The sequence below is a fragment of the Coregonus clupeaformis genome, chromosome 11 (genome assembly GCF_020615455.1).
Source record: "Coregonus clupeaformis isolate EN_2021a chromosome 11, ASM2061545v1, whole genome shotgun sequence".
NCBI classification, from domain to species: domain Eukaryota; kingdom Metazoa; phylum Chordata; class Actinopteri; order Salmoniformes; family Salmonidae; genus Coregonus; species Coregonus clupeaformis.
The window spans coordinates 31,412,142-31,440,141 of NC_059202.1; the positions used below are offsets into that span (position 1 = coordinate 31,412,142).

The window sequence follows — 28,000 nt, forward strand, 5'->3', positions numbered from 1 at the left end:
CAACATGTGGGTCACAAATGTAATGCTGACTTATGTCAAATCTTTGTTTCTCAAATTGTATATTTTTCTGGGTATCATTTATTGTGAAATAATATTGGTAAAAATCTACTTGATATTGTACAGCGCTAAGGAACATGACCTTCCCTCAGACGTGACACAGCCAGACGGGCCTATGGAGCGTTCGTCTGAGAGCTGACATGATTTATTGGAGATATTATTTGACTTCCAGATCCAGTCAAAACCCACAAAGACGCCCAATTTAGGGAGGGACGGCCCTTTATCTGAGCCTTTATGTGCAAGTGAGGTGGGATATGCTTCATTGGAGGATATCGATGGTGCTCAAGCACTAAGAAAACGTACTAGAGGGGACCAGATAACACCTTGGAACTTTTTATGTTATGGATGGCTGAGATTCTGATCTTGAATGTCTGTTGCACTAACATAATACTTTTTCTGTTTAACAACAGATTTTTATATGATGTTATGATTTTTTAATCGTTGAGTGAAATTTCGAAAAAATATTGTTTGCCCACCTGTTTTATTTTTTTATTTTTTTTATTTCATTATGCATTTGACTTTGATGCTTTTCAGATCATGGAGCCTTTTACAATGATGTCAAAACAGCTTTCTGAGTACTTTTACTTCCTTCTGAGAATTTTCTACCTAACTCTCCATTGCCCCTCCTGGTATGAGGCCCATATAAAGTGTTGTATGTGGCGGGACTTGCGCTCCTCCAATGGCCAGGCAGACCCAGGCCTTTACTAGCCTCTGACAGGTCTGGGAGAGTGTCCGGCTTAATGAACTGGAAGGTGACAGGGTTGACATATCTATATAATCACATTAATTATGTGCATGTGTTTGGAGGCCCCCAGTCTGCAGCCTGCAGCCACCATGGCTGTTGCTATAGGGACCAGGCAGCGACCAGACAACCGAGGCTTCAGCCATGCCCTGCAGACTGGCCCTATCCTCAGGGGAGCTGCCCAGACACCACCCCTGTGACTCTCTTTTCATTTGGGGAGCAGAGAGGCCATGCTGACGAGTGTGGGAGAGGGATAATTGTAGCCAATTTCATCCTGGTTATTCTAAATTGTAGGGAAATGCTCTAGAGGGACGAACATATTCACTGTATGTGATGTCAAGCTTTGATTGTAAGGCATTTTGTACTGTATGCACACTGTATAAAGCTTTTCTGGTTTTAAAGTGTTCCTCCATTCTTGTTCCCCCCTCAGTTGGAACCTTGTGGTTTGACATGATAATATGATAATGAGTGACTACATGTATAAATACATGGACACATGAAAGATAGATACACATAGCAGATAGCATTTTATCTGTCTTCAGATAAATATACATAAAAGGAAATGCTGTGACTTATGAATCACAATTTTTTGAAATTACAGTCAATTAGATGTACAGCACTCAGAAGGTCAAAATAACTTACAAATCAAATCATGCTTATTGAAAGGCAGCCACATCATTAAAATAAGTATAAAGCCATGGGTTGTTTTGATAAATACTGCCAGCGCTGACACTACCCACTGGGCACATACATCATTTCAACGTGTAGTTTTGATTTACATTTGGTTGAGTTGTCAACTAACGTAAATTCAATGTGAAATCAACAAAAAATGTCACCATGTCATTGGATTTAGGTTAAAAGTTGGGTGAAATAAAGACGAAATTCCCTTATGTTGATGACTTTTTGCAAATCCAATCAGTTTTCCACATTGATTCAACGTCATCACATTGTTTTGTTTTTTTGAAATGATATGGAAACAACGTTGATTCAACCAGTTTTTGCCCAGTGTATATTGATGTGCTGGAATAACCTGTGTGGTATTTACTGACAAGCGCTTATATTCGAAAATATGTCAAAAGAGCTTTCATGTGAATGTCTGCGAGAATACTGTTGGTAACTATGAAGTTACTGTTTTTCACTTTCTACATTTATCCATAGTTGAAATAGTTTGTGTCAATATGCACACATAAATATTTATCCAGGCAATAATTCCATATTGTCAATCAGAACCTGCCCATATACCCTCTATGTGTATGTCTTCAATACACTAATTATGCAGTTTTATATGAATACCATCACAGTGCACTGCTTTAACTTGTCACTTTTGCCATGGAAAATCAGATAATGAATTACCATTAGTAGGGCTAATGGCTGATTCTTTCTGCATTGTCTTGCCTTCAGAGTGATAGTGTGAAATATGTTGACCTCTTGTGGACAAAGGAGTTCACTTCAATCTACACACAAACCCACAAGAAGAACCAAAATGGATACAAGATCATTTTACATTAACTTTTTTCAGACTTTTTAAACACAAAATTGATAATGAAACAATAACACACCACCAATCCTCTGCATAAAACACAAAAATCTTTTTTTTTTAAACAGAATAATAAAAAACACAAACTCACACGAGCAATAAAATGTGTCTTAACAATGTATTTTTTTTCCATTGACAAAAGTGAATTTATGCAGTTTATTTGATAGGTGTCTGATTCTCAACATACCTTATTCCCATTGCCCCACTGACAATTAATCAAATTGTTTCCTTTTCAGGAATTAATAAATCACTTTTGAATTGATTTAAACAAAATACAGTGTTGAAAGTAGTAAAGCTCAACTTTATAAAATGGTTATACTGAATATGGACCTTGAGCGTCACAAGCAGGAATAGATTGAAGATATATGATGATTACTAGTAATGGGTGATTCTTACACGCCATTATATGCTAAACGTTGGCTTGTTTAGGATATTGCTTTACAAATAATTAAATTGAACACAATATCCATTTATAAGAAATAAAGCACATGTTACATTCCCTTTGGTCTTAAATGTGTCATAATTTTGCATTACTAAGGCCAGTGTTCAAAAAGAAAGAATTGAACTATGCAGTATATAGTGTAAAAACAAACAGCTTTGATAAGTAATATTCTAGCCTTAAAAAGCAACACTAAACCTGTATAATGGAACCAATTATCCAAATCCCTGAGAGACTTATTGATGCACAGATTTTAAATACAAAAATCCATAAGTGCAGATTGCATTTTTGTTTTTCTTTAATCAATTCCTATCCAGACCAACTTCCCACTCACTATCACAGAGGCCGTGCCACTATGATAGATGAGTAGAACCTTGGTGCTCCCTAATCGGTCTCCTCTGAGCTGACCACTTCATTGATTTTGGGCTAAAGGCTAAAGCATTAAAGTTATATATGTACAGTAACTGGGGACCTGAATGTAAAGTATTACTCTGAAACACTGTGCTCTAAGAACATGGCTAAATGTCTGATACTCCCTCACCCTCTGCTCTGTAGCTCAAACAGGATGAGAGAACCACACTGATGTGTCATTTGACACCCCTCTGACCCCAACACACAGACAAACCAACAAAACCCAACAACAACACACCCAGACTATATATCCTCACTGTATCAGAATCAGAGAGGCAGTGCCACATGTTCATCACCCACAAGGGAGGGTCCAGCCCAGCTCTAAGGGGGGGCTTTCTTTCCTCTGGGATGATGTGAACGAATGAACCTCATCTCCCCATCCTCCTCTCTCTGTGTGTGGGAAACCATGTGGCTGGCTTGAAGGAGGGTGGGTGGTGGGTGGTAGTCGCTGCCAGCTATCTCTGCCACCCATCGCTGATTTCTAATTGCCTCAGGGGCAGCCCCCCTTTCTCCTCTGCCCCTTGCTCAGCCGGGTAGGGAAAACCTCCTTTGGGGAACTCCTCTCTCTCATTGGCTGGGTAGGGCTCCTGGAGGGTGTGGCAAGCAGAATCGGGGGTGCTCACTGGAGAGTGCTGCCTCAGATGGTGCAGGGGCGGAGAGGTCGGGGAGCAGATGTGCTCCGGGGAGGCTCGCTCTGATTTGATGCTGAGATTGAGGGAGGAGTGAGGAGGAGGGGTGGGGGTGGAGGCCTGAGAGGGGAAAGAGCACCCTCGGCTGGATATCCTGGTACACAGCAAGCAGACAGAGAAAAAGGAAGAAAATATGCATGACGTAGAGCGGGGGTATTCAACTCTTACCCTACGAGGTCCGGAGCCTGCTGGTTACCTGATAATTAATTGCACCCACCTGGTGTCCCAGGTCTAAATTAGTCCCTGATTAGAGGGGAACAATGAAAAAACGCAGTGGAACTGGCTTTGAGGTCCAGAGTTGAGTTTGAGGGACGTAGAGTATGAAATAACTCCTCACATGCTATTTTTCCTATAAAGGGCACTAGAATACACACCACAGCAGTATCAAGGTCAATCCTTGTGCAATGTTTAACACTTAGTAATTGAATAAGGTTTACATATCAGTGGTCTTACGCTGGGCTGAGGTGGGGTACATGCTGCTCCTGCTGTTGTGCTGTCTGCCAGGGGTTCACTGTCCCACGCTGTAGACTCACAGCATGGGAGAAAGCTGGGTGGCTGTAGTCTGGGACAGAGGAAAATTATTATTTTATATCACTAACTAAGAAGCACATACAGATGTCAGAAGAGCAGAGCTGCAGTCTTACCAGATGGTCCAGCAGAGGAGAGGCCGTAGTCCCCAAGACTGTGGCCCAGCAGACCTGCCTTCCCCATGGCCAGCATGTGGTTCACTGGGTGCATGCCATGGTACAGTATGCCTCTCTGATCATTACATGGAGAGAGAAGCAGTTACTCGGTTCAATCTCTCCTTGGTTCAATCTCTTCATTATCACTGTTAAAAAGCTATCTACAAAACAATACAGGCCATGTGAGTAAGTGTGAGAGTGAGAATTATAGTGTACAAGTGTGAGTGTGGTTGGACCTCTGATTGGCCTTTCGTAATGACATCGTCATAACCCTGCACTCTGATTGGTCTCTTGATAATGACATCATCATAATGACATCGTCATCACCCTGCTCTCTCATTGGTCCATCATAACCCTGTTCTCTGATTGGTCCATTCATTATGGCATTATCATTATGACGTTATCCTAACTGGGGCTGTGGCAGTAATTACATTTAGTCAGATGGTGATTGTCAAGCAAATAACTGCCGGTCTCATGGTAATTGAACGTTAATTAACATAAACACATTTAGCATCTCCTGGCTTCCACGCATAGCCTACAAGCCACTGATGCAGACCTTTGGAACATCTACATTTAAAAAAGTCTAATAAATCAATTTAATATAGCCTACACCTTCACAATAAATCCATTATTTATTTTAGACAGGTCTAAAGAAACATGATATGAAGAAAATGTAGTATATTTCAGAAGAACAGAATAGCATACTCTGAGTTGTCCTTATGTTAGGTCCTGATCTGGTTATGCCATATGTCTGTGGGCTACACTAGTTCATTTAGCAGACAAGATTTGCTTAGAATTCCGTGTATTATTATTTTATAGTATGAAGAATACAATTGAACATAGCTGAATAAAATAGAAAGGATATTTTCTCAATGATTTGAGGGAGTGCGCACATGCGGCTATTCTGTATTGAGCGGTTAACAAAGAAGGTCCTCCTATATGCTTAATTTAGAGTTATTTATGCAACTGTAATTGTGATACAAACGTTGGGCTATATGTTTAGATTTTTAATACATTCTAAGGCTGCATCATGCGACTCTAATGATGATTTGAAAAAAGTACCATGAAAGGCATGAGCTCTGCTTTGTTTCTTCCACAGGCTGCACACACTTCATCAGTCTCTCATTCACAATTTGACAAGCACTTGATAATGCCTCGAATTTCCCGACGGCATCCCTCTAGTGTGGCCTTAATGCCCACTAAAATAATCCATGCCTTTTGCGGCCAGTGGCCGTTTTGCCTTTGGGTTGACTATAATAATTATAATTCACTTCTCCCGGCTATGTGTTCCGAAGCACCTCTAACTCACATGGCTTTCTCAGATATCGCAATTCTTATTAGCCAATGCCCGTCACGTGATCGGGTTCTTCTCACAGGCATCTATCTCAGCTCCGAAGTAGGCTACAAGTGAAGACAGACACATCGGGGACGCAACTGCGCGTGTCCGTCTTATCGAATTCCGAGGCGCATATTTAAGATGTTAGAAGAACTGTCCACGTTTACTTTTCGTCAGCCAACAAGATGAGTAGGCCTAACGATGAGTAGGCCTCTACTATTCCCCATAGTACAAAAGTTGACTTATTCTATTGGTCAACTTGTCCTTCTGTGCGATAAATAAATATTCCAAACATACTCTGGGACAGTTGTGGGATGCGATAGATCCCAAATTAATACAACCACTCGCATCAAAAAACTTATTTTTTTTACCCCCTTTTTCTCCCCAATTTCGTGATTACGATCTTGTCTCATCGCTGCAACTCCCCAACGGGCTCGGGAGAGGTGAAGGTCGAGTCATGCGTCCTCCGAAACATGAACCGCCAAACTGCGCTTCTTAACACCCGCTCGCTTAACCGGGAAGCCAGCTGTACCAATGTGTCGGAGGAAACACCGTCCAACTGACGACCGAAGTCAGCCTAGAGTGCGATGAGCCAAGTACCCCCGGCCAAACCCTCCCCTAACCCGGACGACGCTGGGCCAATTGTGCGCCACCCTATGGGACTCCCAGTCATAGCCGGAAATGACACAGCCTGGGATCGAACCCCAGAATGCAGTGCCTTATACTGCTGCGCCACTCGGGTGGCCTTTCAAAAAATATTTTAACCTCTACGGGATCGGTGCACCGTATATGGGACGGTTGAGCTAACGTGCGCTAATGTGATTAGCATGACTGTTGTAAGTAACAGCAAACTTTCCAGGACATAGCCATGTTTTATATTGGCAGAAAGCTTAAATTCTTGTTAATCTAATTGCACTGTCCAATTTACAGTAGCTATTACAGTGAAAAAATACCATGCTATTGTTTGAGGAGAGTGCACAACAACAAAACACATTTCACGGCAACTGGTTTGATACATTCACCTCTGAAGGTAAATAATGTACTTACATTCAGTTTTCTTGCTCTGATTTGTCATCCTAAGGGTCCCAGAGATAAAATGTAGCATAGTTTTGCTTGATAAAATACATTTTTATATTCAAATGTAGGAACTGGGTTCTACAGTTTGAACCCCTGCTGTCTCTGGCTCCACACCCACCCCGCCCGGCCATCGAGATGTGTGAAAGTTAGTGTATAATCTAATGATCCATCATGTATGACATTCCTGGGAGTGTGTAAACTTATATTTTGTAGTACCATATCATTTTTGTATGTTCTCTATAGTTATGTACTTGAAAATGGACCAATTCGGCACATTTGGGCAGACTTGATACAAAATAGTCCAGTATTGCAATGCGTCACTGGATCAATCTGAAACTTTGCACACACACTGCTGCCATCTAGTGGCCAAAATCTAAATTGCACCTAAACTGCAATATTATTGTCACGGTATACTTGTGGATGTGGTGGTGAAGTCAGGCGCAGGACACAGCGGATAAGCCAAAACGACTTTACTTGACTCAATGACACAATACAAAAATAAATGGCCTCGAACACACAGGAGGCGATAACCTACGCGCAACGCGTAAAACACTAATACACAAAATATACCAAAAAGACAAACGACAGGCGAACATTAACACACAACTACAAAACATAACACAGTGAAACTTATAGGTGACATAATCAGGACAGAATACGAAACAGGTGCACTAAACTAGACATGACCAAACAAACATCGAAACATCCAACGGTGGCAGCTAGTACTCCGGGGACGACGAACGCCGAAGCCTGCCCGAACAAGGAGGAGGAGCAGCCTCGGCGGTATTCGTGACAGTACCCCCCCCTTGACCGTGCGCCGACCCCGGCCTCGGGGACGGCCAGGAGGACGCGGAGCAGGGCGCGTGGGATGGTTACAGTGGAACTCCGTCAGGAGGGAGGGATCTAAGATATCCCTCCTAGGCACCCAGCACCGTTCCTCCGGACCGTACCCCTCCCACTCCACGAGATATTGTAGACCCCCCCATCCGACGTCTCGAATCCACGATGGACCGGACTGAGTACGCCGGAGCCCCCTCGATGTCCAGTGGGGGCGGAGGAGTCTCTCTTATCTCATTGTCCTGGAGTGGACCAGCTACCACCGGCCTGAGGAGAGACACATGGAACGAGGGGTTAATGTGATAATCATTAGGCAGTTGTAACTTGTAGCATACCTCGTTCAATCTCCTCAGGACTTTAAATGGCCCCACAAACCGCCGACCCAGCTTCCGGCAGGGCAGGCGAAGGCGCAGGTTTCGAGTCGAGAGCCAGACTCGATCTCCAGGTGCGTATACTGGACCCTCACTGCGGTGGAGATCGGCGCTCGCCTTCTATCTACGGATAGCCCGCTGCAGATGGACGTGTGCAGCGTTCCACGTCTCCTCCGAGCGCCGAAACCACTCATCCACCGCAGGAGCCTCGATCTGGCTCTGATGCCATGGTGCCAGAACCGGCTGATATCCTAACACACACTGGAAAGGGGTCAGGTTAGTAGAGGAGTGGCGAAGAGAGTTCTGGGCAATCTCTGCCCAAGGGATATAACCCGACCACTCCTCCTGCCGGTCCCGGCAATACGATCTCAGAAACCTACCCACATCCTGGTTCACTCTCTCCACCTGCCCATTACTCTCAGGGTGAAAACCCGAGGTAAGGCTAACCGAGACCCCCAAACGTTCCATGAACGCCCTCCAGACTCTAGAGGTGAATTGGGGACCTCGATCAGACACTATATCCTCGGGAACCCCGTAGTGCCGGAAGATGTGGGTAAACAAAGCCTCAGCGGTCTGTAGGGCAGTAGGGAGACCCGGCACTGGGATGAGACGACAGGCCTTAGAGAACCGATCCACAACGACCAGAATGGTGGTATTCCCCTGGGAGGGAGGTAGGTCAGTGACAAAATCTACCGAGAGGTGAGACCACGGCCGTTGTGGAACGGGCAGGGGCTGTAACTTCCCCCTGGGCAGGTGTCTAGGCGCCTTACACTGGGCGCACACCGAGCAGGAGGAGACATAAACCCTCACGTCCCTAGCCAATGTTGGCCACCAGTACTTAACGCTAAGGCAGTGCACTGTCCGGCCAATACCTGGATGTCCAGAGGAGGGTGACGTGTGAGCCCAATATATGAGACGATCACGGATCTCGAGCGGCACGTACGTCCGCCCCACTGGACACTCCGGAGGAGTAGGGTCGGTGCGTAACGCCCGCTCGATTTCCGTATCGATCTCCCACACCACCGGTGCCACCAGACAAGACTCCGGCAGTATGGGAGTGGGCTCAATGGACCTCTCCTCTGTGTCATACCGCCGGGACAGGGCGTCTGCCTTACCGTTCTGGGACCCTGGGATGTACGTAAGCTTAAAGACAAACCGGGTCAGAAACATGTTCCACCTAGCCTGACGAGGGTTCAGTCTCCTAGCTGCCCGGATGTACTCCAGGTTACGATGGTCAGTCAGAATGAGAAAAGGGTGTTGAGCCCCCTCAAGCCAATGCCTCCACACCTTTAGGGCCTGAACTACGGCTAGCAGCTCCCTGTCCCCTACGTCATAATTTCGTTCCGCCGGGCTGATCTTTTTAGAATAAAAAGCGCAGGGCCGGAGTTTGAGAGGCATGCCTGAGCGTTGAGACAATACTGCCCCAATACCGGCCTCTGACGCGTCCACCTCCACTTGGAACGCTAAAGCGGGGTCCGGATGCGCCAGCACCGGAGCCGAGGTGAACAGGTTCTTCAGTTTATCAAACGCCCTGTCCGCCTCAGCCGACCACTGCAAACGCACCGGGCCCCCCTTCAGCAGGGAAGTGATGGGAGCTGCCACCTGTCCAAAACCCCGGATAAACCTCCGGTAGTAATTGGCAAAACCCAAAAACCGTTGCACCTCTTTAACAGTGGTTGGAGTCTGCCAATTACGCACGGCTGACACACGGTCAATCTCCATCTCCACCCCTGACGCGGACAACCGATGACCCAAGAAGGAGATGGACTCCTGGAAAACAGACATTTCTCTGCCTTGACATACAAGTCATGCTCCAACAGCCTACCCAACACTCGGCGTACCAGGGCTACATGCTCGGCTCGTGTAGACGAGTACACTAGAATGTCGTCAATATACACGACCACCCCCTGCCCATGCAAATCCCGGAAGATCTCGTCCACAAAGGATTGGAAGACTGAAGGAGCATTCATTAACCCGTATGGCATGACGAGATACTCATAATGACCCGAGGTGGTACTAAATGCTGTCTTCCATTCATCCCCCTCCCTAATGCGCACCAAGTTGTAAGCGCTCCTGAGATCCAGTTTTGTGAAGAAACGCGCTCCGCGTAATGATTCCGTCATACTCGCAATCAGAGGAAGAGGATAACTGTATTTAACTGTGATCTGATTGAGATTACGGTAATCAATACACGGGCGCAACCCTCCATCCTTTTTCTTCACAAAAAAGAAACTCGAGGACACAGGGAAAGTGGAGGGCCGGATGTATCCCTGTCTCAGAGACTCGGCTATGTATGTCTCCATAGCCGCCGTCTCCTCTTGAGACAAGGGATACACATGGCTCCGCGGAAGTGCCGCACCTGCCAGGAGATCTATCGCACAATCTCCCCGTCTATGAGGTGGCAATCGCGTCGCCCTAGTTTTGCTGAACACGAGTGCCAAATCCTCATACTCGGGGGGAATGTGCATTGCGGGCACTTGGTTCGGACTCTCCACCGTGGTCGCCCCTACGGAAACACCTAAACATCGCCAACACACTGGTTAGACCACTCCTTGAGAGCCCTCTGTTGCCACGAAATGGTGGGATCATGGGCGATTAACCAAGGAAGTCCCAGTACCACGGGATACGCAGGAGAGTCGATCAGATACAACTGAATAATCTCTTCATGACCCCCCTGCGTCCTCATCTTAAGTGGCGCTGTGACCTCCCTAATCAACCCAGATCCCAACGGACGGCTATCTAGGGCATGGATAGGGAAGGGTGCATCAACGGGCAGGAGGGAAATCCCTAACCTCACACAAAAATTACGATCAATGAAATTCCCAGCTGCGCCTGAATGGACTAGTGCCTTATGCTGGGACTGAGATGCAACCTGAGGAAATACCACAGGTATACAAAAGTGAACAACAGAGAGCTCTGGGTGAGGTGGGCGCCTACTCACCTGGAATGACTCCCCAGTGCGCGACCTGCTGCCTCGAACCCCTGGAGACCCTCCCCAGCACCTAGCCGCAGTGTGTCCTCTACGACCACAGTTGGTGCAGGGGACGGCCTCCCTCGGTATCTCCCTCCTCCTCTCTCTAGCGCCAGCACCCCCGAGCTCCATAGGGCTCGGCTCGGAGGTGCTGGGGGATGGAATGGACGGCCCCAGCTCTGGACATCCGCGGGTGGCCAGCAGGGTATCCAGACGGATTGACATGTCCACCAGCTGGTCGAAGGTGAGATTGGTGTCCCTGCAGGCCAACTCTCGTCGAACGTCCTCACGCAGGCTACACCGATAGTGGTCGATGAGGGCCATCTCATTCCACCCCGCATCCGCCGCTAGAGTCCGGAAGTCCAGGGCAAACTCCTGTGCGCTCCTCTTCCCCTGTCGAAGGTGGAACAGACGCTCTCCCGCCGCTTTACCCTCAGGGGGATGATCGAAAACAGCCCTGAAGCGGCGGGAGAACTCCGCGTAGCTGATGGTAGCGGCGTCTATTCCCCTCCATTCGTCATTGGCCCACTCCAACGCCTTGCCAGAGAGACAGGAGATGAGGGCGGAAACGCTCTCGTATCCCGAGGGCGCCGGGTGTATGGTTGCCAGGTAGAGCTCCACTTGAAGGAGGAACCCCTGACACCTGGCTGCGGTGCCATCATATGCCCTCGGGAGCGAGAGCCGAATACCACTGGACTCCGGAGCTGGTATGGTGGGGCTGGCCGATGGTGGTGGTAAGGTAGGAGGAGGTGTGGGCAAACCTCCTCTCTCCCATCGGCGCAGGGTGTCCATGACCTCCTGCATGGCGGATCCGAGTTGCTGGATCCTGGCGTCCTGGTAGCTGTCCCGATCCTCCAGCGACTCGGTTCCCGCCGTTGCTCCTGCTGACTCCATAGTAAAAGGTGTGTTATTCTGTCACGGTATACTTGTGGATGTGGTGGTGAAGTCAGGCGCAGGACACAGCGGATAAGTCAAAACGACTTTACTTGACTCAATGACACAATACAAAAATAAATGGCCTCGAACACACAGGAGGCGATAACCTACGCGCAACGCGTAAAACACTAATACACAAAATATACCAAAAAGATAAACGACAGGCGGACATTAACACACAACTACAAAACATAACACAGTGAAACTTATAGGTGACATAATCAGGACAGAATACGAAACAGGTGCACTAAACTAGACATGACCAAACAAACATCGAAACATCCAACGGTGGCAGCTAGTACTCCGGGGACGACGAACGCCGAAGCCTGCCCGAACAAGGAGGAGGAGCAGCCTCGGCGGTATTCGTGTCAATTATATTGTGGATTTTCTCTTGCATTTCAAAGATGGAACAAAAAATAAATTGAAACGCATGTTTTTTTGTTTGTATTATCTTTTACCAGATCTAATGTGTTATATTCTCCTACATTAATTTCACATTTCCACAAACTTCAAAGTGTTTCCTTTCAAATGGTATCAAGAATATGCATATCCTTGCTTCAAGTCCTGAGCTACAGTTAGATTTAGGTATGTCATTTTAGGCGAAAATTGAAAAAAAGGGTCCGATCCTTAAGAGGTTGAAAGAAATGAGGCTGAACAGATCAGAACGTTTATCTTAAAATGTTGATAAACTATTAGGCTATTTCTTCACATTATAAGCGCAGCAATGTGCACACGGCAGCAGGCTATAAGCGCGAATGTTCCAAAATGCAATGAATTAGCGGGAAAACACCATTCCCAAATGTGACCACAAATGCAATTATGAATGTAATGCTTTATTATAAAGGTGCATTTTTATGGTGAAAATGATGTTCCTCAAACTTGAAACTGTATGCCAGTTAGGCTCTACACCGGTTGTAAAGCGGATGAATGTGCTTAATTTTAAGAAGTTATTTGGCCACTTTAGTAGTGATACAAACAAGTGATAATATATAATTCACAAGTGATAGGCTAATATTGTGACCCATCAGACTATTCTTGATTTAATCCTGTCTTTACATATACTAAGTAATATATGTGTGAAATTAGTTTTGATTTAGAATGGACCATTATCATGCACCTGTCTCGGAACAGGGGAAATAAAGACATGTCATCTATGCACTTACAGTGCATTCGGAAAGTATTCAGACCCCTTGACTTTTTACACATTTTGTTAAGTTACAGCCTTATTCTAAAATGGATTGAATAGTTTTCCCCCCCTCATCAATCTACACACAATACCCCATAATGACAAGCAAAAACAGTTTTTTAGAATGTTTTGCAAATGTATATTAAAAAAAACCCGGAAATATGACATTTACATAAGTATTCAGACCCTTTGCTCAGTACCTTGTTGAAGCACCTTTGGCAGCGATTACAGCCTCAAGTCTTCTTGGGTATGATGCTACAAGCTTGGCACACCTGTATTTGGGGAGTTTCTCCCATGCTTCTCTGCAAATCCTCTCAAGCTCTGTCAGGTTGGATGGTCAGCGTCACTGCACAGCTATTTTCAGGTCTCTCCAGAGATGTTTGATCGGGTTCAAGTCCGGGCTCTGGCTGGGCTACTCAAGGACATTCAGAGACTTGTCCCGAAGCCACTACTGCGTTGTCTTGGCTGTGTGCTTAGGGTCGTTGTCCTGTTGGAAGGGGAACCTTCGCCCCCAGTCTGAGGCAGGTTTTCATCAAGGATCTCTCTGTACTTTGCTCTGGTCTGAGAGTCTTTAGGTGCCTTTGGCAAACTCCAAGCGGGCTGTCATGTGTCTTTTACTGAGGAGTGGCTTCTGTCTGGCCACTCTACCATAAAGGCCTGATTGGTGGAGTGCTGCAGAGATGGTTGTCCTTCTGGAAGGTTCTCCCATCTCCACAGAGGAACTCTGGAGCTCTGTCAGAGTGACCATCGGGTTCTTGGTCACCTCCCTAACCAAGGCCCTTCTACCCCGATTGCTCAGTTTGGCCAGGCGGCCAGCTCTAGGAAGAGTCTTGGTGTTTCCAAACTTCTTCCATTTAAGAATGATGGAGGCCACTGTGTTCTTGGGGACCTTCAATGCTGCAAAAAAGTTTTGGTACCCTTCCCATTTATTTATTTATTTGTCATTTAGCAGACGCTCTTATCCAGAGCGATTTACAATTAGTGAGTGCATACATTTTTCATACTGGCCCCCCTGGCCCCAGATCTGTGCCTTGACACAATCCTGTCTCAGAGCTCTATGGACAATTCCTTCGACCTCATGGCTTGGTTTTTGCTCTGACATGCACTGTCAACTGTTGGACCTTATATAGACAGGTGTGTGCCTTTCCAAATCATGTCCAATCAATTGAATTTACCACAGGTGGTCTCCAATCAAGTTGTAGAAACATCTCAAGGATGATCAATGGAAACAGGATACACCTGAGCTCAATTTCGAGTCTCACAGCAAAGGGTCTGAATACTTATGTAAATAAAGACCTGTGCCAGGGGCCCACTGTGTTCTTGGGGACCTGTGCCAGGTCTGGAGGAAACCTGGCACAATCCCCATGGTGAAGCATGGTGGTGGCAGCATCATGCTGTGCAGATGTTTTTCAGCGGCAGGGACTGGGAGACTAGTCAGGATCGAGGGAAAGATGAACAGAGCAAAGTACAGAGAGATCCTTGATGAAAACCTGCTCCAGAGCGCTCTGGACCTCAGACTAGGGTGAAGGTTAACTTTCCAACAGGACAACGGCCCTAAGCGCACAGCCAAGGACAAGTCTCTGAATGTCCTTGTGTGGCCCAGCAAGAGCCTGGACTTGAAACCGATCTAACATCTCTGGAGAGACCTGAAAATAGCTGTGCAGTGACGCTCCCCATCCAACCTGACAGAGCTTGAGAGGATCTGCAAATGTGCTTCAACAAAGTACTGAGGAAAGGGTCTGAATACTTATGTAAAAATGTTATTTCAGTTTTTCTTTATTGTTAATACATTTGCAAACATTTCCACAAAACTGTTTTTGCTTGTCATTATGGGGTATTGTGTGTAGATTGATGGATTTTTTTTTTTAATGTAACGTAACAAAATGTGGAAAAAGTGAAGGGGTCTGAATACTTTCCGAATGCACTGTAGCCTGCAGTACTGCAGAACCTCATGCTAACCTCTTGTTATGACTGACAAGTAGGATTTAAGAGATCCTTACAGCACTGTTGAGGTTGGCGCGAATGCCACCCATGCTAGGGTTGCTCTCTGCCCGCCGGTTGTCATTGCCCAGGTTCAAAGGGGGAGGAGTCTTCATCTCCAAGGCCCGGCTCCGGTTGCTATGGGAGAACATGGAGTAGCCAATACCTTTTACAGAGAGAAAACAAATAGGAAGTGAGAAACAAGATGTGGGTAGAATAATGTTTCACTCACAGACAGAACACTCATTCACTCTCTCTCAATCTCTCTCACTCGCTCCACCTGTAAAACAGAAGTTCTTTTTTAGGCTTGAACTTTATCTCTTAAAGACATCTGGCACTTCAGATTACCAAAACGTACATTATTAATGTTAACCTCATAACGAAACATTTATTCACACCTTGATAGTGGATTAACTCAGTAAGCATAATATTTTTTTATTTTTTATTTTTTTTACATACGTTTTGCTCTGATCTGTATTGATAAAAAGGGAAAATGACAAGCATCATAATGTACAGTGTATAGCATTTCAAAATGCAGCGTTACTTGACTACATAGCTCAGTTGCGATGGCAAACCATTGAGTGGCATCCCTACTAATAACTATAGAGTATGAAGAGTGGAGTTGAGCTGAACTGAGATGACCAGCAGGTACAACTGTTGTTGGCTGGTCCTCACTACATATTCGTCGCCAAACCCACTGGCTCCAGGCCATCTATAAATCACTTCTAGGCAAATCCCCGCCTTATCTTAGCTCATTGGTCACCATAGCAACACCCACCCGTAGTATGCGCTCCAGCAGGTATATCTCACTGGTCATCCCCAAAGCCAACACCTCCTTTGGCCGCCATTCCTTCCAGTTCTCTGCTGCCAATGACTGGAACAAATTGCAAAAATCTCTGAAGCTGGAGACACTTATCTCCCTCACTAACTTTAAGCATCAGTTGTCAGAGCACCATACCGATCACTGCACCTGTACACAGCACATCTGAAATTAGCCCGCCCAACTACCTCATCCCTATATTGTTATTTATTTTGCACCCCAGTATCTCTATTTGCACATCATCTCTTGCACATCTATCATTCCAGTGTTAATTTTAATTGTAATTATTTTGCACTATGGCCTATTTGTTGCCTTACCTCCATAACTTACTACATTCGCACACACTGTATATATATTTTCTGTTGTATTTTTCACTTTATGTTTTGTTTTTCCCCATATGTAACTCTGTGTTGTTGTTTTTATCGCACTGCTTTGCTTTATCTTGGCCAGGTCACAGTTGTAAATGAGAACTTGTTCTCAACTGGCTTAACTGGTTAAATAAAGGTGAAAAAAAATAAAATAATAATAATAATATAAAAACAAAACAAACAAAAAAACACACTCACTGCTCAGAAACTAAAGATCAGCCTCCAGACGCTGTTTCACACAGCACACACACACACACACACACACTTCCTGTTTTCACAGTCAGCTGCACAGCACTGAGGTGGCCTCACATTCTGTAGGCAATCCATGGCAAGAATGGTACCTCTAACCCTCTAGGAATGTTTGAAAATAACTAGGGGCCAGGTCTCACCTGAGTGTGGAGACACGAAGGCAGCGTGGCTGTGGGGCCCTGCAGGGCTGGCTGAGCCTGGTCTGGGGCCCAGGGGCTTGAAGGCCGGGGGTCTGTTGGAGCTCAGGCTGGGATTGGACGAGTTGGGGTATCCATTCTCACAGCCACCAGACACCAGGAACTGGGCCTCTGGTGAGAGCAGAGAGGGGGCCTGAAGGGAAATATGGGAGAGTGTCTGTTTCAGTTAAGATCAGAAAGTTAGGTCTATTACAGCTGCATTGTACTGTTAAAGTGTCTCTTTAAGTACAAAATGTGCTCACTGAGTCAAATTAATGCTTTGACCGTTCAATAGAATAATTTTCTCAAACTGTGCCATTCTTCACCAAATTAAAATAAATCAATGAAACAGCTTTAGTCCATTTACAGCCTTTGGCTCAGACAGCAGTGAGTACTTACATAGTAGCGCTGGCGGGTCAAAGTGAGGTCCATGCCCTCGCTGAGTGAACTGTACTTCTCTGCTGCCACCTGCATGGGCTCCTCAGTGTCCAGCAGCTCTGTCCCGTCCAGACCCAGGCCTTTCCTCCGCAGAGTCTACAGCAACAGGACAGAGAAAAGAGCAGCACACAGACATTACCTCAAGGATACCTCATACTACAGCCTGTTTATACTATTGCCTCTTGGGGATGTCCTAACGATACAGAAGTTGGCCGTACCAACATTGTTTTTTCAATGCTTTATAGCGGTGCCCAAGTAAGCATTTCATAAGCTTATGCATTTAAAAGTAAAAGCTCTCTCAACTGTGTGTCTTCATTGGGAATGAATGTAATTGGAACTTTGGATATAACAAATTACTATACATACTCTATAGGAGAACATGTTGAGTAATGTGTGGACCTAGTAATGTATTTATACCTCCATTATGTCTGTGTTGGTCCTGCTCTCATGAGGCTCGCTGTACTCAGTGTACTTGAGCAGGACCTTGTCCATGTCAGTGCTGGCGTACTGGAACAGACGGTTGGTGCTGTTGAAGATGATGAGGGCGATCTCACAGTCACACAGCACACTCAGCTCATATGCCTTCTTCATCAGGCCAAACTTACGCTTGGTGAACGTCACCTGGGGACAGAAACATATTGGTTCAATGTATTATTTATTATGAGTGACGGTTTAACTAAACCATGGCAAATACAATAATGATAGAAAGTGATAGAAACAATCAAAGAGTTGTACCTGTCGATTCCGCTGGTCCAGGATACGAGAGATTTGTATTTTTTTCCTTCCCATTGTGTTCGCAGTCTGACTGTCTGAGAGGTGGCTTTACACTGTGAAAAAATATCACATATCACAAAACTCAATAATTTCTACTCATCACAAAATAGAGAGATTTTTTTTTCTTAAACTTTATTTCACCAGGATATCCCATTGCGATAAATCATCTCTTCTAGATCTCATGGCAACATCAACAACCCATTACACAATCAAACCTGACAAACTTTCAAAAAGCAAACCATATGTTTGAGACCACTGTACTTTGGTATTTTATTAGGATACCCATTAGCTGTTGCAAAAGCATCAGCTACTCTTCCTGGGGTCCACATAAAACATGAAACATGACATAATACAGAACATAAATAGACAAGAACAGCTCAAGGACAGAACTACATAAATTTTTTTTAAAGGCACACATAGCCTACATATCAATACATACACACAAACTATCTAGGTCAAATAGGGGAGAGGCGTTGGGCCGTGAGGTGTTGCTTTATCTGTTTTTTGAAACCAGGTTTGCTGTTTATTTGAGCAATATGAGATGGAATGGAGTTCCATGCAATAATGTCTCTATATAATACTGTATGCTTTCTTAAATTTGTTCTGGATTTGGGGACTGTGAAAATACCCCTGGTGGCATGTCTGGTGGGGTAAGTGTGTGTGTCAGAGCTGTGTGTGAGTTGACTATGCAAAAAATTTGGGATGTTCAACACATTAATGTTTCTTATAAAAAGAAGAAGTGATGCAGTCAGTCTCTCAACTCTTAGCCACTATTTATATCAGCCCTCTGATTATAATGAAGGGCAAGATGTGCCGCTCTGTTCTGGGCCAGCTGCAGCTTAACTAGGTCTTTCCTTGCAGCACTCGACCACACGACTGGAGAATAATCAAGATAAAACTAGAGCCTGCAGGACTTGCTTTTTGGAGTGTAGTGTCAAAAAACCAGAGCATCTCTTTATTACAGACAGACCTCTCCCCATCTTTACAACCATTGAATCTATATGTTTTGACCATGACCGTTTGCAATCTAAAGTAACGGCAAGTAATTTAGTCTCCTCAACTTGTTCAACAGCCACACCATTCATTACCAGATTCAGCTGAGGTCTAGAACTTAGCGAATTATTTGTACTAAATACAATGCTCTTAGTTTTAGAGATGTACAGGACCAGTTTATTACTGGCCACCCATTCCAAAACAGACTGCAACTCTTTGTTAAGGGTTTCAGTGACTTCATTAGCTGTGGTTGCTGATGCGTATATGGTTGAATCATCAGCATACATGGACACACATGCTTTGTTTAATGCCAGTGGAAGGTCATTGGTAAAAATAGAAAATAGTAGATGGCCTAGAGAGCTGCCCTGCAGTACACCACACTTTACATGTTTGACATTAGAGAAGCTTCCATTAAAGAAAACCCTTTGAATTCTATTAGATAGATAGCTCTGAATCCACAATATGGCAGAGGTTGAAAAGCCATAACGCATACACTACCGTTCAAAAGTTTGGGGTCACTTAGAAATGTCCTTGTTTTCCATGAAAACATACATTAAATGAGTTTGAATAGGAAATATAGCCAAATGCATAGGAAATGTAGTCAATGACAAGGTTAGAAATAATGTTTTTTAATTGAAATAATAATTGTGTCCTTCAAACTTTGCTTCGTCAAAGAATCCTCAATTTGCAGCAATTACAGCCTTGCAGACCTTTGACATTCTAGTTGTCAATTTGTTGAGGTAATCTGAAGAGATTTCACCCCATGCTTCCCAAAGCACCTCCCACACGTTGGATTGGCATGATGGGCACTTCTTATGTACCATACGGTCAAGCTGCTCCCACAACAGTTCAATATGGTTGAGATCCGGATCCGGTGACTGTGCTGGTCACTCCATTATAGACAGAATACCAGCTGACTGCTTCTTCCCTAAATAGTTATTGCATAGTTTGGAGCTGTGCTTTGGGTCATTATCCTGTTGTAGGAGGAAATTGGCTCCAATCAAGCGCTGTCCACAGGGTATGGCATGGCGTTGCAAAATTGAGTGATACCCTTCCTTCTTCAATATCCCTTTTACCCTGTACAAATCTCCCACATTACCACCACCAATGCACCCCCAGACCATCACATTGCCTCCACCATGCTTGACAGATGGCATCAAGCACTCCTCCAGCATCATTCCATTTGGTCTGAGTCTCACATATGTTCTTCTTTGTGATCCGAACACCTCAAACTTCGATTCGTCTGTCCATAACACTTTTTTCCAATCTTCCTCTGTCCAGTGTCTGTGTTCTTTTGCCCATCTTAATCTTTTCTTTTTATTGGCCAGTCTGAGATATCGCTTTTTCTTTGCAACTCTGCCCAGAAGGTCAGCATCCCAGAGTCGCCTCTTCACTGTTGACGTTGAGACTGGTGTTTTGCCGGTACTATTTAATGAAGCTGCCAGTTGAGGACCTGTGAGGCGTCTGTTTCTCAAACTAGACACTAATGTATTTGTCCTCTTTCTCAGTTGTGCACTGGGGCCTCCCACTACTCTTTCTATTCTGGTTAGAGCCAGTTTGTGCTGTTCTGTGAAGGGAGTAGTACACAGCGTTGTACGAGATCTTCAGTTTCTTGGCAATTTCTCACATGGAATAGCCTTCATTTCTCAGAACAAGAACAGACTGACGAGTTTCAGAAGAAAGTTATTTGTTTCTGGCCATTTTGAGCCTGTAATCGAACCCACAATTGCTGATGCTCCAGATACTCAACTAGTCTCAAGAAGGCCAGTTTTATTGCTTCTTTAATCAGCACAACAGTTTTCAGCTGTGCTAACATAATTGCAAAAGGGTTTTCTAATGATCAATTAGCCTTTTAAAATGATAAACTTGGATTAGCAAACACAACGTGCCATTGGAACACAGGACTGATGGTTGCTGATAATGTGCCTCTGTACGCCTATGTAGATATTCCATTAAAAATCAGCCGTTTCCAGCTACAATAGCCATTTTCAACATTAACAATGTCTACACTGTATTTCTGATCAATTTGATGTTATTTTAATGGACCAAAAAATTGCTTTTCTTTCGAAAACAAGGACATTTCTAAGTGACCACAAACTTTTGAACGGTAGTGTACGTTTTTTCAACAACAGGTTATGGTCAATAATGTCAAAGGCTGCACTGAAATCTAACAGTACAACTCCCACAATCTTCTTATTATCAATTTCTTTCAACCAGTCATCAGTCATTTGTGTCAGTGCAGTACATATTGAGTGCCCTTCTCTATAAGCATGCTGAAAGTCTGTTGTTAATTTGTTTACAGAGAAATAGCATCGTATTTGGTCAGACACAATTCTTTCCAACAGTTTGCTAAGAGCTGGCAGCAAGCTTATAGGTCTGCTGTTAGAACCAGTAAAGGCCGCTTTACCACTCTTGGGTAGCAGAATTAATTTGACTTCCCTCCAGGCCTGAGGACAAAGACTTTCCTCTAGGCTCAGATTAAAGATATGACAAATAGGAGTGGCTATAGACTCAGCTACCATCCTCAGTAGCTTTCCATCTGTTGTCAATACCAGGAGGTTTGTCATAATTGATCGATAACAATAATTATTCCACCTCTCCCACACCAACTTTACAAAATTCAAACTTGCAATGCTTGTCTTTCATTATTTGTTTTTGTATGCATTATACGATGGCTCACTGTTCGTTGTTGGCATTTCCTGCATACATTTGCCCACTTTGCCAATGAAGTAATCATTTAAATAATTGGCAACATCAAATGGTTTTGTGATAAATAAGCCATCTGATTCGATGAAAGATGGAGTTGAATTTGTCTTTCTGCCCATAATTTCATTTAAAGTAATCCAAAGCTTTATGTCACTGATCTTGGCTTCATAATACAGTTTCTTCTTCTTTTTGTTGAGTTTAGTCACATAATTTCTCAATTTGCATTAAGTCAGCCAGTCATACAGTGGGGAAAAAAAGTATTTAGTCAGCCACCAATTGTGCAAGTTCTCACACTTAAAAAGATGAGAGAGGCCTGTAATTTTCATCATAGGTACACGTCAACTATGACAGACAAATTGAGAAAAAAAAATCCTGAAAATCACATTGTAGGATTTTTTATGAATTTATTTGCAAATGATGGTGGAAAATAAGTATTTGGTTACCTACAAACAAGCAAGATTTCTGGCTCTCACAGACCTGTAACTTCTTCTTTAAGAGGCTCCTCTGTCCTCCACTCGTTACCTGTATTAATGGCACCTGTTTGAACTTGTTATCAGTATAAAAGACACCTGTCCACAACCTCAAACAGTCACACTCCAAACTCCACTATGGCCAAGACCAAAGAGCTGTCAAAGGACACCAGAAACAAAATTGTAGACCTGCACCAGGCTGGGAAGACTGAATCTGCAATAGGTAAGCAGCTTGGTTTGAAGAAATCAACTGTGGGAGCAATTATTAGGAAATGGAAGACATACAAGACCACTGATAATCTCCCTCGATCTGGGGCTCCACGCAAGTTCTCACCCCGTGGGGTCAAAATGATCACAAGAATGGTGAGCAAAAATCCCAGAACCACACGGGGGGACCTAGTGAATGACCTGCAGAGAGCTGGGACCAAAGTAACAAAGCCTACCATCAGTAACACACTACGCCGCCAGGGACTCAAATCCTGCAGTGCCAGACGTGTCCCCCTGCTTAAGCCAGTACATGTCCAGGCCCATCTGAAGTTTGCTAGAGTGCATTTGGATGATCCAGAAGAGGATTGGGGAGAATGTCATATGGTCAGATGAAACCAAAATAGAACTTTTAGGTAAAAACTCAACTCGTCGTGTTTGGAGGACAAAGAATGCTGAGTTGCACCATACCTACTGTGAAGCATGGGGGTGGAAACATCATGCTTTGGGGCTGTTTTCTGCAAAGGGACCAGGACGACTGATCCGTGTAAAGGAAAGAATGAATGGGGCCATGTATCGTGAGATTTTGAGTGAAAACCTCCTTCCATCAGCAAGGGCATTGAAGATGAAACGTGGCTGGGTCTTTCAGCATGACAATGATCCCAAACACACCGCCCGGGCAACGAAGGAGAGGCTTCGTAAGAAGCATTTCAAGGTCCTGGAGTGGCCTAGCCAGTCTCCAGATCTCAACCCCCATAGAAAATATTTGGAGGGAGTTGAAAGTCTGTGTTGCCCAGCGACAGACCCAAAACATCACTGCTCTAGAGGAGATCTGCATGGAGGAATGGGCCAAAATACCAGCAACAGTGTGTGAAAACCTTGTGAAGACTTACAGAAAACGTTTGACCTGTGTCATTGCCAACAAAGGGTATATAACAAAGTATTGAGAAACTTTTGTTATTGACCAAATACTTATTTTCCACCATAATTTGCAAATAAATTCATTAAAAATCCTACTATGTGATTTTCTGGAATTTTATTTCTCATTTTGTCTGTCATAGTTGACGTGTACCTATGATGAAAATTACAGGCCTCTCTCATCTTTTTAAGTGGGAGAACTTGCACAATTGGTGGCTGACTAAATACTTTTTTTCCCCACTGTATGTGCAGCCAGACTTATTAGCCACTCCTTTTGCCTCATCTCTTTCAACCATACAGTTTTTCAATTCCTCATCAATCCATGGAGCCTTAACAGTTCTAACAGTCAGTTTCTTAACAGGTGCATGTTTATCAATAATTGGTAGAAGCAATTTCATAAATAGCTCAATAACCCAGCACCAATAACCCAGCAGTTGTTAAAGAAAATAACTCAATTAAGTGACCCAACGCCTGCAACCCAGCAGTTGGGTCAACCAAACGACCCAGCATTTTTTGGAGGGTAGCAGACCTACATTTTCTTCTGCAGTAGATAGCATCTCACCTCAGATGTAAATTAAGAGAATAGAGGGAAGTGGGAGATCTGAGCTAAAGAGAAGCCAGAGATCTTTATCACATGGGGGTTTACAGAAAGTTCCTTTCTCTCAGATAGAACTACTCACCACAGACAGCCCCCACCTCTCACACAGCCAGGCAAATATAGCATTTACCTTGCCTAAACGGTGAGGACATGGCCTTCTCAGAGTGGTTTTGAATGTTTCTCAAACCACTACAGACAGTAAACCCGCACACGCATAATGTCACCTAATTCTGGATAATGCAGTCCGTATGACAACTGCCGCTCAAAAAGGCTAAAAACAGCCAAGTAAGACAGCAATGTAGCTGTCAGCAAGAGTTTCACTGTCTGTAAAATCATTGGAGCGTTGATGAGAATGTACATTTGGCTGCCTTGGAAGGTAGCAACCACATTTTATGGTCTTAATTTCCGATGACCCTGTACATACACTTTGGAACAGAATCCAATCACTTTTTGATACTCCAGAGATCATGGTATCTACGACCAGGACCAGGCCTGTATCTGTGGTAGTCTACATATGATATGATATGATATATATATATATATATATATATATATATATATATATGAGTGTACAAAACATTAAGGACACTGGCTCTTTCCATGACATAGACTGACAAGGGGAATCCAGGTGAAAGCTATGACCCCTTGTTGATGTCACTTCTTAAATCCACTTCAATCAGTGTAGATGAAGGGGAGGAGACAGGTTAAAGAAGGATTTTAAAGCCTTGAGACAATTGAGACATGGATTGTGTATGTGTGCCATTCAGAGGGTGAATGGGCAAGACAAAATATGCAAGTGCTTTTGAATGGGGTATGGTAGTGGGTGCCAGGCGCACCGGGTTGTGTCCAGAACTACAACGCTGCTGGGTTTTTCACACTCAACAGTTTCCTGTGTGTATCAAGAATGGTCCACCACCGAAAGGACATCCAGCCAACTTGACACAACTGTGGGAAGCATTGGAGTCAACATGGGCCAGCATCCCTGTGGAACGCTTTCGACACCTTGTAGAGTCCATGCCCCAATGAATTGAGGCTGTTCTGAGGGAATAGTGCAATAATTGCACTCATACACAGTTGCCCCAGGGTCTACAGCTCCTAGGGACAGAGAGCAGCTTCCTCTGACCCCTTCCCGGAGGCCAGACAGCGGAAACGAGACCATACACGCTAACAGAGCAGGCCTCTAACACAGTCAGGCCCTCTCTCCCAAAGACACCCTGCAGTCCCCGGAGACAGGGACAGACTAATTGCTGAGTGTCTCACTGGGACAACACGGGGTGAACACCAACAACAAACTGTTTTGTCATTACCAGTCAACACTGTAGCACTACTTAATGAGTGGGGGACTTGATACAGAGGCGTGTTACTTCTCACTAACACACTGAATGTTAATTCCAGTGAATGTTAAATGGGAACTTACTCATGAACACCGATACTTACTGTATATTTACATGACGATAACAACTGTGTCATGCACATTCCATGAAAAATAAATACATGTGTTTTGTGCTAATGTTTACTCTTTGCAATAACCATACATTTCCCCTTTTAGGCTTATAACTTTGAATAGAGAAGCATAGATTTAGGCTACAGTATGATCCAACTACCATAGAATATTAGCTGGAAATAAGCATACAAGCAGAGTATGTGGCACCTGACCAGGCCAAAGCCCAACACATTTTTTCGGTATTAGTTGTTGATGCTTCTGCCAGTCATTTCAGCTCAATGGCAAGATGAGAAACCAGGTCTCAAAATAGAAGGCAGGAATCCTATTTGCATAACCCAATACATAAGCCCCTAAGCCAAGGCAAACATACCGACACGAACATTTATTGACTCTACACAATTATCATCAACAAACCTCAAAATAAAATGTTGATTATTGTAAAAAAAATTATCATCAAACACACTCGTGATGCATGAAGTTAACACTTTATTTATCGCTTAATATATCACACATTAAGGTTTGCGTGAAATCTGGGCCAAAGATAGAGATGTTTATTTTTTTATACAGTATACATTTGTGCGACTGATTTATGGTTGAAAAATCGACATTTCACCCCATATGTATTTAAAATCTAGTGATATAGCAGGGTCAGACAGTTCATAAGCTTTGTTACATTCAATAACTCCCTGGCTGGACCTTTGCAAAGCAGAGGTGTGGAAATATTTGGCTAATTTTAACAGGAGATAATTAAATTTCCTGGATATTTTGGATCGAGACAGAATAGAAACACCTGATTTTTCTGGACGGGCTTTGGGATTTTTGATGACCACAGAGACCATAGTGTCATGTCAAGGCTATACTGTCATGTCTCAGCTTAGAAACTGAGTCAGAGAGAGACAGGGAGGTACTCATGATGACTGCACAAGGGGCAACAGGTTCAATACTGAGTGACCAAGTTTTGTGGTTTTATTATGAAACCAAGAGGTCAAAGATGCTCTCTTTCAGAACAAACATATTGCTGTCCATGGAAAAGCAACTTGAGCACAAGAATAACAAACACAGAGGTTGTCAAGTCATGCAAAGAATTTGAACTGTTCAGTATGCAATAAACAAATATTTGTTTGCAATTGAGCATTGGAAATATTTCAGTATTTTATGGAAAACTGTTGATTCTTAAATATTCCACTTCGAATACATGTTTTTCTTTATGGATCCTAACCACACAATGTGTGCCTTTCTATTGCTGTTTGCACATTCTCTGTTGGCAATGCTTTGATGCAAGTTAAGATTTTTGCAAGGCTGAATGAGATTAAAGTGTAAGCATAAAGAAAATGCATTTAAACAGCCGCTGGACCAGATTCCACTTAACATATTTGCTGCACAGAGAATCTTTCCATCATGATAGAAAAGCCTGCCTCCCTATTGTGACAGTATCATTTACACCCACTAAGCCACTGGCATCATCTAAAATAAATGTAGTGCTTACAAAAAAAAGTATATAAATGTTCTCTAGCATTTAAGAAATGCACCATAACAAAATGTTGTACATGCAATGGGAATGAAATAACGACACACACAATACATCCCTCACCCCAAATATCCATTATTTATGCACGCTATAAAGGTTATATTTGTCAGTCATTATTATGATGTGTAGATAAATTGTTGGGTACACTTGGGGCATTATAAGTTCCACTACTGTAAATATGCATACATCTTGCTATCCATTTCCTTTCATCTTCAATTCTGACACAAATACGATCTGACTGAGGTATGTCTCAGTGGGATACAGCCATAGAATGCAAATGTATTACTATTTCTCATGCACGCATTAGCCTAGGGCTACTTTTTCCATTACTTGTTTTATTGGATGAAATCTCACTTTTCAACTGCTTGAACACTACAATTAGCTTTTGCTAACATTTAGAAAAATCCTATCTTTGATTGATCCTATCTATCTCTTTTCACCTAGAGGAAACCATCAATAAAAACAGACCTACTGTGGAATACTGTGTCAAGCACAGCATAAACAGTCTTACGTAATTATACAACTGGGCAACAGCACTATAAATACAGCTGTGAGGCCTGCGTGTGTTGTTGCTAATAATAAATAAGACTGCCAAATAATGACTGAATTGCTGACGTCATTCAAAAATACTCGGTTAATAATAGCCCTGTCCCAGAGTTAAGCATTCCTAAGTATCTATCTAAGTTACTTACATAGTAATAGCATGAAACTATGCAATAACTTACAGTATCCTCAGAATATAAAAGGTATTTTAGGCAACTCGGAAAGTAAATGTTGTTTAGATAGAGGAAAACAACAAATGTCTGCTCTCAGCTCACCTATTCTTTGATGTTTCTCCAGTGTGACGTTTTTCCCTTTCTCTTTACTGTAGGCTCTGCGTTTGACCCGGTATTTACTGAGAAATACGACAGCAGAGTCTATGACAAGTTTTTTCCCTGTCTCAAAATTATTCAAGAGCTCTTCGTCCTCGTTGAAGTGAATAGAATACGCAGTGCCGTGGCTAGAGGTGTCCACTTGATGCTCGAGGATGACGATTATTCAAGGAGCTCTCCTTCTGACGGC

General features: G+C 43.8%; 1 protein-coding gene across 1 annotated transcript; it reads right to left on the bottom strand.

The window, feature by feature from the left end:
- Positions 1-1,307: 1,307 nt before the first annotated feature.
- LOC121576774 (myocyte-specific enhancer factor 2B) lies at positions 1,308-27,998 on the bottom strand. Its single transcript, XM_041890222.2, has 9 exons — positions 27,757-27,998; positions 18,039-18,130; positions 17,721-17,924; positions 17,265-17,399; positions 16,830-17,019; positions 15,273-15,418; positions 4,520-4,634; positions 4,329-4,437; positions 1,308-3,969 (listed from the first exon to the last, which is right to left on the bottom strand). The coding sequence occupies exons 2-9, from the start codon at positions 18,090-18,092 to the stop codon at positions 3,642-3,644; spliced, it is 1,281 nt and encodes a 426-aa protein (XP_041746156.2). The 5' UTR covers positions 18,093-18,130; positions 27,757-27,998; the 3' UTR covers positions 1,308-3,641.
- Positions 27,999-28,000: the final 2 nt, after the last annotated feature.